At 39.2% G+C, this 16,713-nt stretch overlaps 1 protein-coding gene and 1 long non-coding RNA gene across 2 annotated transcripts in view; both read right to left on the bottom strand.

Moving 5' to 3' along the window:
• Window positions 1-16,713, bottom strand: part of LOC134794976 (uncharacterized) — a 746,430-nt gene that overhangs the window by 564,589 nt on the left and 165,128 nt on the right. The window lies entirely within an intron of this gene.
• LOC134794799 (RNA cytidine acetyltransferase) lies at window positions 1,874-15,998 on the bottom strand. The gene is made up of 19 exons (XM_063766594.1): window positions 15,821-15,998; window positions 15,525-15,619; window positions 15,281-15,440; window positions 14,723-14,859; window positions 14,187-14,349; window positions 13,499-13,641; window positions 12,546-12,822; window positions 12,043-12,258; window positions 11,522-11,749; window positions 10,511-10,656; window positions 8,808-8,955; window positions 8,138-8,280; window positions 6,895-7,032; window positions 5,501-5,697; window positions 5,077-5,243; window positions 4,333-4,495; window positions 3,727-3,809; window positions 2,562-2,701; window positions 1,874-1,994 (listed from the first exon to the last, which is right to left on the bottom strand). Exons 1-19 carry the CDS (start codon window positions 15,926-15,928, stop codon window positions 1,892-1,894), a joined length of 2,955 nt encoding a protein of 984 aa, XP_063622664.1. The 5' UTR covers window positions 15,929-15,998; the 3' UTR covers window positions 1,874-1,891.

Raw genomic sequence — 16,713 nt, 5'->3', positions numbered from 1 at the left:
GGCGCGGGAGCGCGTTAAAAAGTTATTTTTTTACAAACCGAGTCGGCGACCGCGCTCTGCGGTCCTCATATTTGTTATGTTTAAGAGGAAATATCTATTGTCTATTCCGAGGGTTGAATAACTACCAACACTTTTTTATATTATAATAATTATAGAAATTATTATTGAATTTGGCTTTTACTTTTCATTATCCCAACCACCGCAACTATGAAAACCTTGACTAAACTCACTATTTTACAGAGAGATGTGCATTTGCAACTCTTGTTTTATGAAACCTTTAATAATCTAAGGACGAGCGCTTTTAGAGAGCTGCTAGCCGCACTGAAAACTTTAACCTAACACCAAATTTGGGCAGTTGAAGACCTATGTAACCTCCGAAAATTAATAATTCAAATCAACCATTATTAAAAAAAACCCTTTTCCAGGCCGCACCAATCTACAAGGTCTTCCCAAAAAATCCAAATATATTCCAATTGTGATGATTAACTTGAACCCAAGTCACATTTCCAATCTAATCTAATTTGAACCTTAAATCGGATTGCTAAGGTTGAAATTATATTGGCGCGTATGTGGTCGATAAATTGTAGGTACTATGCGTGGAAAAGGGTTAAAAAATAACATAATCTAAATCAGTCATTATTTAAATACAGCATGTAATGTGCAGTAAGTTGCAGAGATTCTTGAAGAGTGGAAACCCAATATTGGTTTGTGAAGGTATACTTTCACTAGTGTCCGACCGAAGGTTCGGTTTCGGTTTCGGCCAGGTTCGGCCAAAAAATCATGTTCCGGCTGTAGTTTCGGTTTCGGCCAAAAAACGGCCGAACCTTTCGGCCGGGCCGAAACTTACGAAATGGTACTTCGTACTATGAAACTAAACTATGTGACAAAGACCAAAAGTTGGGGAATAAGTAGGACAACAATATTAATATGTACCTACATATACTGATTCATGTATAGGTACAGAAATGAATTGGTTTATTATAAAACACAATTCCACTAATGAGGGCGCCACTATATAGACGGTCGATGCAGTCTTAAGAGGCTGTTAATACCTATAACGCGCACACTGTCTAATTAGACACTCATCTACTCAGATACAATTGTATCGGAGTAAATGAGATAGCACTGTCGTATGTTACTGGGTCTGGGGAAAAGAATGATAAGAAAACTCATCATCTTCCTCGCGTAATCCCGGAATTTGACATTGGTTGGAGTCTGTGCTCAACTACTTATCCTGCAGCCTGAAGCACGGCTTTGACTTCTCATGAAAGTTCGCCTCACTGGGGCACTTCGGACGTTTAGGCCCAGGTGAAGATCGGTACCCGGCCTTGCGATATTGTCAACAAAAAATTCGCGCTCGCTGCGCTCGCGTTTTTGGTTGACCCTGTATCTACATGTTGGCTTGACTGGTGAATGAATAGAGTTAGACCAAGAAAGTTCTACAATTATTTTGATAGCATATGCAGTGCAACTAGTGCAAACGTTATCTATACGTCACAATTTCACAGAAGTTTTGACGTTTAAAATAACAATTGCACTGCGTGTGTTATCAAAATCGTTGCAGAATTATCTTGGTCTAACTCTAGTAATTTTCTTAAAAAACTGCTTAAGTAACATCAATTTCAAGGACATTGGGTGTTGACAGCCCCATAATATGTGTGTAAAAGCGGTTTTATGACATTTTTTCAACGATTTTAACAAGTCTACAAAAGGTTCGGTTTCGGTTTCGGTTTCGGCCGAAATTAGAGCCAAGCCGAACATTCGGTTTCGGTTTCGGTTTCGGCAAAAAAAACATGTTTCGGTCGGACACTAACTTTCACTAACCAATCGTGGGTTCGGGAGGTCATTAAACGCTAAACAGAAACTCGTGGTGTACTAACGACCAGTTTATTCACACGTCTTTGCGGTTGTGTTTCTTCTTCTTCTTCTTGCCGGGCTCTCGCTCTAGAAGATCGTCCAGCTCCTTGCTGTCGTCGCCGAGCCGCTTCTCGCCGCTGTAAGTTTTTTTTAAATATTAATGTCTCATTCATTAGAATATTGAGTGCCGGGGGTATGGGTTCTCTGTTTGTAATCGCTTTCCTCTAAAAAGCGGGAAAACGCTGGGATCGGCTACCAGCGTAGCGCTACGAAAACGTTGGCAGTGAATATGTTAAAAGTCAAAGATATTTAAGAGCAAGTTTATTTTAAGAATGCATTCGTATTTTTACACGACTGCCCGAAAAAAGGAGTGTATTGTTTTCAGGGTTCATGTTTGTACATACCCACATGGGTATGTAAGTTTCTTTGTTCCACCATAACTTCTGAGTGCCTGAACTCATTTAGATATATCATTTAAGTTTATGGATCCGTTCTACGAGCTTATAATCAATAATATATAATTTTCTCGTGTTATAAACTGAAATAAATGTCAAATGGAATAGAGAAAGTGACCAAGCCCTCTAATGGCCGAGGCCATTGGTCTATACGGGATATTTAAATATAGATTTCGATAGCACAGTAGCGCCATCTGTAGGAAGCTGTGACGATGTAAACTGATAGATGATTGAAGTGACAACAGATACCTTTTAACGGAAAGCAATCCCTTAGCCTTGGAGGCTGCGAGCGCTTGGCCCCAGTCCATATCGGAGCCCTTAATGCGGTATTGTGCTAAATCTTCTCCCATCAGTTTTGACAGCTCCTTGCGTTGCTTGCGTTCCAGTTCCTGGAACCACGGATAATATGTTACTATTGTAATCTAAATACTACTACAGAATAAATAATAGTACAGAAGGTTCACTCTCTAGATATGACCGCAAGGTGGCGCAAGGCCGCAAGCGCGTTCAGGCGTCCGTTCCGTAGCGGTGCGCGGCAACTACTACTGTTAGACACCAAAATCGGTGTGGCAGCATGTACTTGTAGCGACGAAATCGCGGAGTGAGCCACGCCTAACTGATATTACCAGACCGGCTAGCATGAGTTGCGATCGCGCGCGCGAGTCCATACTTGATGTATGGAGTCGCGCGCGAGAACGCAACCCATGCTAGCAGGTCTGAAATAACGTTTACAAAGGAAGCGTAGTATTCATTTGTATTCCGTTGTATCTGAGAATGTAGCGAAAACTACTGTGGTCGCAAATTTAACACGTAAATCTAAAGTAAATGGCGCTGAAAGACGCCATCCGTTTTCGTTGCACTGTCTAGTTACCGCGTCACAACCTAGTTACCGAATAATGTACGAAGCCGTACACCGCCATCTAAAATAAAAATTTGCTACTACAATATTATGCACTCCTTCGCACGTGTTAATACTTCGTTGGCTTCACTAACTTTCCTAGCATTTTTAATACGGTTTCTCAGATTATAGTATTCTTATTCTGAACTGTAACTGACCGTTATTGGAATTATTCCTCATAACTTTCTGTCATTTATCACTCTTTTAGCATCCCTCACCCTCTTTCACATTCTCAATAGCACCGCCTTATTAAGTATCAAATTGCACTCAATTTGTTTGTAGTCAATCATCTCGGATAGTTCGCCTCGCCGCATTCGCAGAGAATAGTTACAAGACTTGCAAACAAATATTTTACATAGATAGAATTTATTAATTCATTGAGAGTAAATACTAGTGACATATTTAATGTCCTAGAAAGATTATAAGCCTTAGGTGCAATGAAATAAAAGTTATAATATATTCATCTCATTTATTCATCCACAGGAATAATACTGAAAAGCCAATCAAAACAATTACCTTAGCGGCCTTCGTAAGTTCCTCGTTCAGACTCTGCTTGACTGGCCCGTTCGTGTCTACTTCTGCGCTCATGTCTTCAATACCTAGAAAAAGATGGAATACAATTTATTAGCGAGAGGTAAGACTTAAATATTCTTTAACTTAATTAACAAAGAACGCCATTTGACTGACAGCAGACGTCCACTGACGCGCGCGGGTACAGTCCAATATCAACCTTCGAGCATTCCAGCAAGGTTCACGATAACGCGCCGCGTAGGTTGGTTGTGGTGTTCAAAGGGTTAAATAAACGGAACAATGGAAATATGTATTTCAAAATGTTGAATCTTGTTACAAAAACGTACATCATGAGATTCATGAGCGTTACGAGAATTTTATATCAAGAAAGTTAAGCAACGTTGTTAACGAGAAAAACAATAAAAAAAAATGTCTCATCATCGCGAAAAAACACTGAACACACACACACATTTAAATATTGATTGTTAAAAAAGCGCGCAAAACTTCGTTATCCCGGGGACAGCTCAAGATTTGCGTTGAATTAGTTTGTCGTTTAAATACTAAAATTATGGAAACTATCAGACGCGAGAGTCTGTGAAACCGTGTCATTACCTATTTCCTTGGCTACAGAATGTTCTAGCACAGTGTTGAAGCTGGCGTTGATCTTCTTGCAGGCCTCGTAGAACTTGGCGAGGATCTGCGACCCCGGCAGGCCGAGCTCCTGGGCTATGTCGTCTGGCTCCTTCATTTGGAAACCCATGGCCACGAATATCACCTGCGGAATGACGTCACAGTAATTATTTTAACACTACAAAGATTATTTTGAGATTTACTCTAAAACGGGCTTTTTTAGATTTAAAAGTAAGGTGTATTCGGGTAATTTCGGAAATCGGGTAATCCCGAACATCATTTAAAAAACACTCATAACATAATAAGAGTCCCTTTTCGGAGTTATCCGCCACTATTTTGTGTTTTTTTCCTTTCGGAATTACCCGAATACACCTTATATGTTTTCATTGGCTCGTTTCTTAAATATTCGTTTGTTAGGATATAACATTTTGAAATGAGTTTAAATAATTTAAAATGAAATTGTGCTTGCACTCGGAGCATATACCTTGTGCAAATCATACCAGCGCAAGCCAGCGGCGAAAGAGCTGTCCTCTGGAGCAAGTAAAGCCGCAAGTAGCTCACATCTTATTTAGCTTGAGTATACAGCTCGTGCAAGTCGCGCAAGTAATCTGAGATATTTATTCTAGTTACTTGCGCCGTGTGCAAGCACAATAAACCACAACCACTCGGAATCTGGCATTCCGATCAATCTACAGTCAATTCTGTTTGTAAAATTTTTAAACATACTTGTTGCACAGCATCCAACTTAGCCACTTTGGCATGGAACACTAAGGTGGCTATGGGAGCTAGTAAGTCCGTTATGAGCCTGTAGTCCGCCTGCTGTCTGCAGTAGGACTCCAATCGTGCTAAGTCGTGATTGGATAAGTGTTGGGCGATCAACTGCTTTGTGAGCGCTGGAAAATAAAAACAAACAATTATTAAATTATAAAAAAAAAAACAAATAAAATGGGTACAAAAACATAAAAAAAATTGTGGATAACATTTTTTTTGACATGGCCGATATCACTAAATTTCAAAGGCCAGATACAGGTGATAAACAGTTCCGTGGAAGTAGGTATATAGTCTCTGAATACCCTGATAGATAAAAAACGCTCTGTGCTTGTCCAACATTTTATGGTAACATTTTTCTACTATCACGAGTGTCACCCACCAGGTTTGTCCACACTGACGCTCTCGTTGACGAGCGTGGGCAAGGCGAGCGAGGCGGGCAGGCCGCGCAGACTGCGCCCTAATAGCCGGGCGAGGCGGCGCCGGAAGTCCGCGCTGTAGGCCGCCAGCCAGGAGGCCTCGCCGAGCGCGCGGACCATGATGCACGAGTGCTCGCCCGTCAACTCGTTCGCTTTTTGACTGGGGATATAGAATGATATTGGCATGGTCTAATAAAACATGGTCTTCCATTCCCAGAGTGACACGGGCCTACGTCACAATAACATTGCCACTTTATTTCAACATAACATGTTACATGGGTACATTATACCTATGGTTAATAAGTTAAAATATTTCTTTATAATTTTATAATTTTCATTTATATGTATTTTAGCTTAAATTTTACAATAACACGTCATTTTTAATTACTCGTTAGCAATATCTTCCGATTCACGAAATAAATTTCAGACTTTCGGGTAATTCTGTTTATACTACTGGCAACACAGGATAGCGCTGTGCACATTTGACAATTCGGATCTAGATAACTTCATGCCCTGACCGTCATCCTTGTCGAACGCGTGTTAATTGTTATTTCCTTCTCGCTCAGTGTCAGCAGTCGCAGTGTTTTCCAAACTTTTCACGTCGTAAGCTTGGTAATTAATGTGTAACTGTGAATTAGTTTTTTAAACGTTTGTCTTGTATAGATAAATAAAGTTTAATTTAATACATTAGATTTGTTTTATTTTACTATGTTTCTACATGAATAACTTAAAATTAATGCCGTTAAAATAATTTTCACCGTTGGTTAAAATTCTCCCACATTTCAAAGTTTGAGAACCTGTAAACAGCATGATGACGTAGGCGCGTGTCAGTTAGGTCATACGCGAATCTCGGAATGGAGTACCAGGCGGAGTATATTATTATACCATGGATATTGGTAAATATATTTATACATATATGCTTATGTGTGCGTTTTGTCGCCTAAATAGTGTTTAAATTTAAGTTTATAAAATACATATGTATGTTATTCTGGAAGGTATTTGTAATATGGACCTTGTTGCCTGATTTAAATTTCTAAATAAATAAAATAAATAAATATGTATCAACATCGATTCAAAATCGACAAAGGTTTTATTGAACTGACTGTATGTATGAGACTTCGACATCTCAGTGCTAACATATTTGAGCATTAAATTACTTAGGTGTTAAGAGACAGAGCGAGATGTAGGTAGACAATTGTAATATAAATAACTATTTTATTAATAAACCTCTAGCCGCACAGAGGCCTATAAAAAGGCCTACAGTGCATTGTACCTATTTAAAAAAATAATTTGATAAATCAAAAATCATCAATCTGTGTGCGGCTAAAGAAAGCTAATTGCGAAGCTTATAACTTACCTTAAATAAACAGGCACGTATTTCTGAGACTTCCAAAACTTTAGTAGATCTTCTGTAAGACCAAAACTGGTGCCTAGGTAGTCTAAATGTTCTGCTTGCACTTCTGATAGCCGCTTAAGGAGTGTTGGTGGCTTTGCTCTGAAAGAAATAAATACAGTTTGTTACAAGGTGAAGGTAATATTAAATGACCCCTAAGCGTCCGACACAGCAAACACTGCTCCTGACGCCAGAGGAAAATAGTACATTATTGTCGAGGCTCGGAAGTAGCTACTTGCAGGCTGAGGATTCGTTTTAAACGGACGACCTTGGGAGTCCGTTTAATTGAATCCGAAGCCAGCAAGTAGCCTTCCAGCCGAGTCATATATAGTGCTTTTCTCAAAAATGGTGCAAGAAATATAAATATCATAGAAATATTTTACAAAAGCAACGTTCTTACGTATATATTTTCACAGAAAAAAGTAGAAACAATTGAAAAAATTAGCTTTGCCGCCTTTTTATTTTTTTAATAAAAAAATAGAAGTGTATTTTTCTGCCGAAAATACGTCAACCTATTTGAGACAGCTAAATAGTCGCGGTACTAATCATCTGTTTAGCTATTTAATGGGCTGTGCCTGTGCCTTCATTTGATATGGTCATTTCAACTTTTAAAAAGTTTGGAACTCGACAAATAATGGAATTTGTATGCAACATTGCAGTCCCAAAATCGAGACTCCAATGTTTTTAACTTTTTAATTTTTGACTGACCATAAACTACGCGCTTCGCGACCTATTTTTTAAACGGCAAAGTCGACTTTGCCGTCCATTTTTGAGAAAAAACATTTTAACGTATGTATAAAAGCGCTGGTACTGAGGGCTCGATTTTAACTTCGACTGCATGGCTTTCTCGGTATTCTAAAAGGGTGGTATTCAGTGCGTCTCACTCTCTCATTAAGGCAAAATGGGAGACGCAATACACATTGGACAAAGAAATTGGATAGGTGGAATACCAACCAGTAGGACCTTCATTCCTTATTTTTGACCGAGCGCTAGCGAATGTCTCCATCTCTGCTTGGACAAAAATGCTTTCGTATGTCCGGATGTTCTCCTCTACAGGTCGCCTTTATGTCTCGCCTCGTGAGATTTTGTGAGCAGGTCCAAGATTTTTTTTTTAATGATTCAGTTTCCAGAACTTTTTCAAAATGGCGGTTCGCGAGGTCTACACCTCACAGAGTAGTTTATCTATTATTGATGGTGGTTGACTCACCTGGGCACAATAGTCTCCGTGTGTAGACCGCCTGCTCTTTTGTCGGGCACGTCTTCAGTGTCAGAATGCTGCTCGTCCAGACAGGGGATGTCGCCCGTGTAGTACGAAGCCAGTTGTTGCAGCGCTCGCTTGCCGTAACCCATCTGTTTCAAATATAAGCTGTCTTAGACTTTGACTGTTCTAATATTCTTTAACCCTTTACCAGTCTAGGGGATATATGTTTCCCACGATTCGTACCAATAAGTTTCATGGAACTGGCGTACGAAATATCACTGGACTACTTGCTCTTTTGTAAAGAAAAATAGTGAAAAACCCGGAATAATCTAAGGCACCCATTTCCTTCATCTTATAAGATGTTGCTTTCGCAACCTTAGCATAGTACCAATTAAAGTGTCATTCTATGGAACTTGCTAACTATGTAAACAAAAGTCACTAGTAAATTCATCATTCAGAGACAATTTTAATATGGCGGTTTATTTACATAGTTAGCACGGTTCATAGAATGGCACTAATTTAGTATTATGTCACTGCCTGTGAGTTAAATAAATAATAATATGGTAACTTGAGCCCTTTAGGATTCGAACTAATTATATATATTTCAATGCTTACACTACAAAATGAAGGCTGAATCTCTTAACATATTTAACCAATAAAATGTGACTGTACATACCCGCTGGTAAGACGGATGCGTGGCTATGCGCACGATCCTGGCGCCTGACAGTTTGGGGAAGTCCCTGTCTCCGAATTGCTCACAGATATTCCAAGGGATGAGGTCACCTGCCGCTTTTCGCCCGCGCCCGAGGTTGTCGCGGACTGATCTGAGGGATACGATTAATTCATGAATGAATTCTTTAAACAAGCAATTCTTGTTTATTTATATATATATAGTAGTAGTAGTCAACTCTTTATTGTACAAAAAGACATTAAAAATATCATACAATTAGTAAGAAGGGGTCATCCATTAATTACGTCACACGAATTTCTAGGTTTTTTTACCCCTCCCCCCTCCTTGTCACACTTGGTCACATTTGGCAAACCCCTCACCCTGGTGTGACGTCACATTTCTTCAACGAAATCGGCAAATATTTATTTAATATATTATCAAAATATTTTTGACAAAAGAAATATTAGTAATTTTATAACCCAAAACTGATTAAGAAATAAAAATAAACGAATAAAAACGATTAACGTTTCAAAAACTTGTTATTTAAATGTATATTAGCGTATAAAATAATTTAAATACATTTTCGGTTATTGATGAAGTTAATGTGACGTCACAAAGTTTATGACTCCCCCCTCCCCCTTGTCACAACATGTCACATTTTCTTGACCCCCTCCCTCCCCCTAAACGTGTGATGTAATTAATGGATGACCCCGAAGTACAAAGGCGAATTTATCCCTTTGAGGGATCTCTTCCAGTTAACCTTTGATATATTTCGGGGTTCTCAGAATCGGCTCTAACGATTTCGATGAAATTTGCTATGGGGGTTTTCAGGGGCGATAAATCGATCCAGCTAGGTCTTATCTCTGGGAAAACGCGCATTTTCGAGTTTTTATATATTTTCTTTAGATACTCTAGTATAATTGGATCAGGCATGAGCGGTGGGGGGTGATGACCAAACGAGATAGTCTTATGTATATTTCTGTAGGAGTAGCAGAGAAAGCGCTATTATTGCATGTCCTTGGCACAGTCTCACATTTTTTTTATTCGCCGCCGTCGAATTAGTATGGTTTATGGTGGGTAACAAATAACCCGACCAAATACTTATTTAATAAGTTGTTTTGGTATGTTAATTTTGTCGCATTGCGTATGTTCTGTCCCTCACGAGCACACGCGTATAGCTCATCTATAGGATCCTACCATCAATAAGTAACCCACCACCTAATTACTCATATAAAAGTAACAACATAAAAAATCTAAAGAACATTAGATAGCCTTATCGCTGAGAAGAGATCTCTTATTTTCAGATAACCTTTGGTTACTAAAGACAGTTACAAAGGATAAAAATTAAGAGTAGGTGTAAGGTACAAAGTACAACGTTAGAAAAGTTATAGAAATATTCTATAAAATACTATAAATATAAATACATAAAAGGGTATTTTATTTCCACGAGTTTTTTATTTAAGGTATTAGATGACATTCATAAGGAGTGCAAACATTACGTCGGCTCCTGGATCCCAGAAACTGTAGTTTTGTTTTAGAATTTGGAAGCTTGTCTTAGGTCTGTATAAAAATTAAAAACAAACGTTGGAATGTGACTTTTACAGGCATTTGAATCCAGAAGGATATATGTATTAAAAATTTAAAATATAGAACCTCTATCCGAACATGTCACTCCGATGAACACGTCGAAGATTTTTACCAATACTTACTTATCTGATATGTTGCCCTCAAGACACATCTGTACCACACAGAGTACCTCTGGCATGGAAGTGGCATTCGGCGGGGTAGGCGCAAGCAAAACGAACAGGTTGTGAGCTGGTGCATCAGCCAGGAGTTGAAGGTCGTTGGGACTGTTCTGAAATGATTTATAAACAGATTAGTTTGTAAACTATTAATACGGGCTTATTAATCCTCCTTGCAATCTGCTTATCTTCGTAGTCGACCTCTGGCGTCAAGTAGCAGATTTATCAGTACCGCTACTTGACACTAGATGTCGCGACAAATTAAAAGGGTATTGCTCAACAATTTACAGCTAATATTTCAAGCAGGAGTTGAAAATAGAGTTCCAGTTATAATATTAGATATTAGCTGGAAACTGTTGAGCATTGCACTTTTCGTTTATCGCGACATTCGCGACATCTAGTGCCAAGTAGCGGTACTGATAAATCCGATACTTGACGCTGGATGTGCACTACGAAAATAAGCAGCGTTTTGCTTATGTCATGAGCGTGACAAAGCGATTGGTGGTCTAGTATAGGGATGTTGCGGATGCAGATTTTTTGACATCCGCGGATGCGGATATTTAAAGTCTCACATCCGCGGATGCGGATGTCAAGATTTGGTACTTAAAAAACGTCAAATATTACATTTTTAGCAATTTTTATTTAAAATAAAACGAAACGTTTAGTATTTGAGCAAGAATATAGGTGCGTTTTATTTAATAAACAGTAACTTGGCCGACTTTTCGGGATCTAGACGATTTCGTTATATATAATGACGAAATTACCTAGCACTTACGCCGCCGGCGCCGCCGCTAATACGTTCCTGTTACCGACTTGGGCGACATCCGCATTATGCGGATGCTCCGCATCGATTTCATGCAGATGCGGATGTTGAAAATCATGCGGATGTTCCGCGGATGCGGATGCGGATGCGAATATCCGCAACATCCCTAGTCTAGTTTTATTAGTCTATGGTAGTAAAGAATTGAATCAGACTACCTTATAGTGACTAGCGACGTATATAGCGACCAGTCTGTGCAGGAACGCCTCAGCAGCCTTATGGTAGCAGAACAGGGCGTCTCTGTTCACTCGGAACAGTTCGCAGGCCGCCGGCGAGGGTGCTCCGACCCCTACGGAGGGTGCGGGGGACTCCAAGCATAGGAGGGAGTTGAGCCAGGCTTCGACTGGGTCGCCGAAGCGGTAACGGATAGGCTCTTCTAGCTTTATCTGAAAAGGTATAACGTATTTTTAAAGCCTGCAGGAGGCAAATGTATAGTTATATATCGATAGAAAAAGAATGATAATATACAATCTCAGTCAGCCAGCGGTGTCTTTATAGCGGTCCGACGATACCAATTAGCAAAGAATGGTATGGGTTATAAACAAAATTTTACTTTGCAAGAGCACCATATTTCAAATAAGGAAGCACGTTTCGTCTGAAAAATCACGAACAGGCCAGCGGTAACTTGAACGCGGTTTAATGACATCATCTGATATCACGAGGATATAAATTTTCTAACCGGTGCTGGAGCGTCGTGTTTCGTCTGCAACATCGCGAACAGTTTCAGAGATAGCGCGCGGCCCGTTCCCTCGTACCCAGAAACGGTCGACGATAGCAACGCCAGCGGTGCCTTGGTAGCGGCCGCAGAGACGTGTGTGATGGGTATGGCGGCCGCTTCGTCCACTAGTACGAGGTCAGCGGCGCTTAGCAGCGAGTGGTCGTCGGGGGTAATGTACTGGAACGGAAAAAGTATCATTATATGACTTGATAAATAAAGAAAACAAAATTTCCACCCTACATAAGACCATCACGAAAAAGCGAATCCGTTTGTCGCTGACGCTAGCGACGATCGCGTTTTTTTCTTCTAGAAATGTAACACTATAAAGGATGTAGTATTATTTGACTATGACAAATCTGTTTGTCAATAGTTGACGTATGACAATCCAGTTACCACAAAACATACTTTCTTCTGCTGTTTAACTCGGCGACAACGCTTTTTCATAGAATCAAGCCAACACTTACTTGAACAGTCTGCCTCGAATTCCTAGCAATATTGATCCTCACAATCGCCTTCTTAAAATCCGGATTTGTAGACCTCAGTATATTATAATCTATATGCTCCTGGTATAAACAGGCATCCAGCCCTTTTAGCACGAACTCGAAGAGGGTGATCAAGTTCTCAGGGTGGGGGGAGGTGACGTAGATGTTGACGTAGCCGAGTGCTACGGCGGCGGCGACGGCGAGGCCGAGGCAGGCGGACTTGCCGCGGCCTCGGGCGGCTGTTAGGCAGTGGGGAGGCCTATAACAAACATTATTACATAACTTGATAGTATTTATCTATACTTAAATACAGGGTGAGCCACTGATAAATTCTGTTTTCTACTGTGAGCAAGACCTCGCGTTAAGCTTAGAAAATGTAAAAGTGAAAAATACTGAGAAAATCTATTTAATCATAGAATCACAAGATTTCATTAGAATCGGTTAAGAGTTCCGACCTGTAGAGGATCCGATCCGGACATACAATAGCAAAATGCCAGAGTTAAAACGGAGACCTTCGCTAACGCTACGGTCAATTGCAAGCTTTTGCTCGCAACTTCGCCTGTGTGGACTTAGTAATTTTTAGAGACAGACCAGACAGAGAGACACACTTTAGCATTTATATTGATTATATTAGTGGATAAGTCTTCACTATGATGATGATGAAAACGCTATTATAATTAAATCAGTAACTATTACTTATGAAAGCAGAAGAATATAAATGATCGTATTAGATTCATAATTGTTACATATTTGCGGGACTTATTTTTAAAACGTGTTTTTCAATTAAAAGACATATCAAGATTGTTTACCTTTTTTCTAATGCAAAAAAAAAACAAACTATAATCTTTAATCGAAGTAAATCAATTTTTAACTCTCATAGGGACCATTATTCAACGCGAGAAGTCATACCACTAATCATAGGATTGGTAAAATACCTGGAAGTTTTCGAAGCCAATGTGTCTATAATGGCTATAAGTGCCGTTGCCTGATCGTAGGTGCGACAGAGGGCGACAAGAGGCCCCGCGGGCGGCGTGTCGGAGAGAGATGACACTAGTTCCGTCAGCTTGGGGTTGGTACGCTGAAATAGATATGAGAATCATGGTGATATAGGAGCATTTAGAACATGCCACACTACCACAGCCCTGTCTTGGACAGGCCAAAGTGGTTCAAATGGTTGGCCGTCTTTTGGTTATTATAATATTGATATCTATTTTGCTGAGGACCGCTATAAGAAATACACTCCAGACCACTTCAGACCAGTAGGTATAGCTTATTTAAATCTCCATAAACCTGACTTTTTAGGTCTTTTAAACCTTTGATCGCCTCAATATCAACCTTCGTGCATTCCGACACGATACGCGCCGTTCAAAGAGTCAATTGTAGTTTAGTTTGATTATACCTTGGACCTTGGACGTACGTACGTACGTTGGGCTGTAGACCTAACCCAGGCTGTGGGAAAGCAATGGATGGTAATATCTTTAGACAGAAACAAATGGATTGAGTTGGAGGAGGCCTTCACCCAAAGAGGGGTTCACCACTAAGTAAAGGACAATTAAATTTAAGCATACAAATATAACAAAACTTAGTGTGAATAAATGGCTTTTTTATTTATTTTATTGATACCTCTGGTGTAACATTGACAGGTTCCACTTGCGCCGTTTTGGAGGAGATCGGCAGCACCGTGAGATTGTCGTCCAGAATGAGGCAGCGGGGATTGTCCGCTAGGGAGAGGAGGAACCTCTCGTTGAAACGGTTCACTACGGTGTCGTGAGCCTCGGTTTTAAATCTGAAATATAAACATATTGAAGATTAAAAAAAACACTTTCAATGAAAAATCATGATCAGGCTATGGGGTGGAAAGACTTGGGCTTCAAAGCTGTAAAATATGCCATTGTTCATTACGTCTGGGTGCCCTCAGAATGAGTCGCCTTGCTATGAAACTGGCTCGTAGATGTGCCTCGCCCCCAGGCATAACGGTCGGTGTTATTGCCTCTAACAATTGGAGATGGATATTTTCTAACAATATCCACTTTTCAGTTTTATGACACTAACCCAACAAAAAAGTCAAAAAAATTCTCATACAGGCATAATGGCCCCTCATTTAAACAACATTGCATTGCCAAGAAATGGCGGGTTAGGTAATTAGGACCACAACTAACCTTGAATGGACATCCATAGTAATGGAATGCAGTTGTCTCAGGGAGTCCATGGTCTTGAGTAAGAATATGATAAGTCCACCTCCTTCTACTGTCTCCACTGTGCGAGCCAGCAAGTTGGGTGTCAGGGCTTCAAAGTCCTGGAAAAATAAAGTTATACTTAGCAATTATTAATCAGTGATTTAGTTAGGTTAGTTAAAAAACTTACAAGTACAACTTTGATAGAAATGATTAATTAAGGGTTTATACTTAAGCCACTGTTTTTATGATTTCTAAACAACATAAACACAGTTTTATAGGTCATATCATGCAGTCTAAGCATTACCTAGAAAGGCAGATTATCTTGGGTCAAATAGAGGGCAAGTGTGCGAGAGGTAAAGCACCCACGAGATGGTCTGACGTTGTGAAGAGGATGGTTGGTGGCAACATGCAGTGCGTGACCCATATGGCTAATGATCACACACTGTGGAGACGGAGCATATATGGTCGCGATCCTCAACAATGAGGGACCGAGGAAGAAGAAGAAGAAACAACATAAACAAGTATTCAAAGTAGAGTCACCTGTAACACACACACGCCATATGTCTGACCGAGCATAGCATGACTCTCAGAGTAATACCGTCCATGTATGGTGGTCGCTACCCTGAATGCATCGAACAGTGATTCTTCTGACACCTCCAATTTACCAGCTGCTATTTTCTTTGCCCTTTTACGGCCATGACTGTAATTTATATGTAAAGTTTTAAATTACCTTTGTTAAGAATATACAAATAAATCTCTTAATATTCTTTAATTATTTACTTACTTGCTTATAGCTTCATCTTTGTTTTTGTAGCACCAGAGAACTGTTGGTCTAGACTTGACTGTTGATTTCACCAAAATATCATAAAGTATTGGCACCTTTAAAAAAACATTAAATATACTACATGAGTAATGTTATTTTAAACCACACAAAAAGTACTACATTTTTTACTGCATTCATAATTAGCACCTTATGTCTGTTTCATCCAGGATAATAGGCACACTATGTAGTATTTAATACATAATAATACACATACCGTGAAAGCCTATCATTAAACACATTACACAGAATAAACTTACTTGATCTCTGCTCTTATCACCAACCAACAGAAACATTGTACGGTGGCCCAGCTTGACTCCATTCTCTATCATAACCCTTATTCTGTTGTCAATCTTCTTTTTAACCATTTTAATAAATTATTGTGAGTTATAAAATTTATAAACAAAAACAACGTTTGAATCTAACCTCAAAGATCATACTGCAGCAGTGACACATTAGGCCAGGCATAACCTCAAAATACATTGTAAAGTTTGACAATTATTGAGTTTTGTTATTTTGAAATATCACTGATGGTGGTGATTTTATTGATATTTAAAATATTATGTGTCATCTCATTATAATTACAAACAATTTATCAGTTCATATTTATTAATACAAAAAGTCTGCATTAATTATTTCTTCATTATTTCAAACTCCTACAAAGTTATTGAATGCATAATAAAACGCAGTTTAATAGTGTGACCATGAAACAAATATTAGGCTATGTATTCACTTTTCACTTTTTCCAGAGTTCGTATTTACATCTAACAGTACATCAACCTTAGAGCATATTAAATGCTCTAAGACATCAACAAACGCCAAACGAAAAGAAAAAATGTTTCGGGATGAGCCAATCCCTCGAAAAGATTCGATTGGCGTTTTCTATCAACGACTACATAGGCTACATGGTATAATAATATACTATGCCTAGGCTAGACTTTCCAGGTAATATGACGATGAATTCTTTCATTCATAAGAGAGAAGAATACGTACTCGTCCATACAAAAAGAGAAATGTTTTTTCACTTCTAAATATTTTCCATTCTCCATGATTGTTTAGTACTTACGTTATTGACATAAGAACATAGTCTAGGTTTGAAGGTTTTCCTTTTTCCAAATTTTGCAAAAAAAAATAGTTTTTTTTTTAAGTGAAA

Source organism: Cydia splendana, chromosome 11, assembly GCF_910591565.1.
Source record: "Cydia splendana chromosome 11, ilCydSple1.2, whole genome shotgun sequence".
Taxonomy (NCBI): Eukaryota; Metazoa; Arthropoda; class Insecta; order Lepidoptera; family Tortricidae; genus Cydia; species Cydia splendana.
Note: the sequence above shows the minus strand (reverse complement) of the source record. Positions and strands in the feature narration are given on the sequence as shown.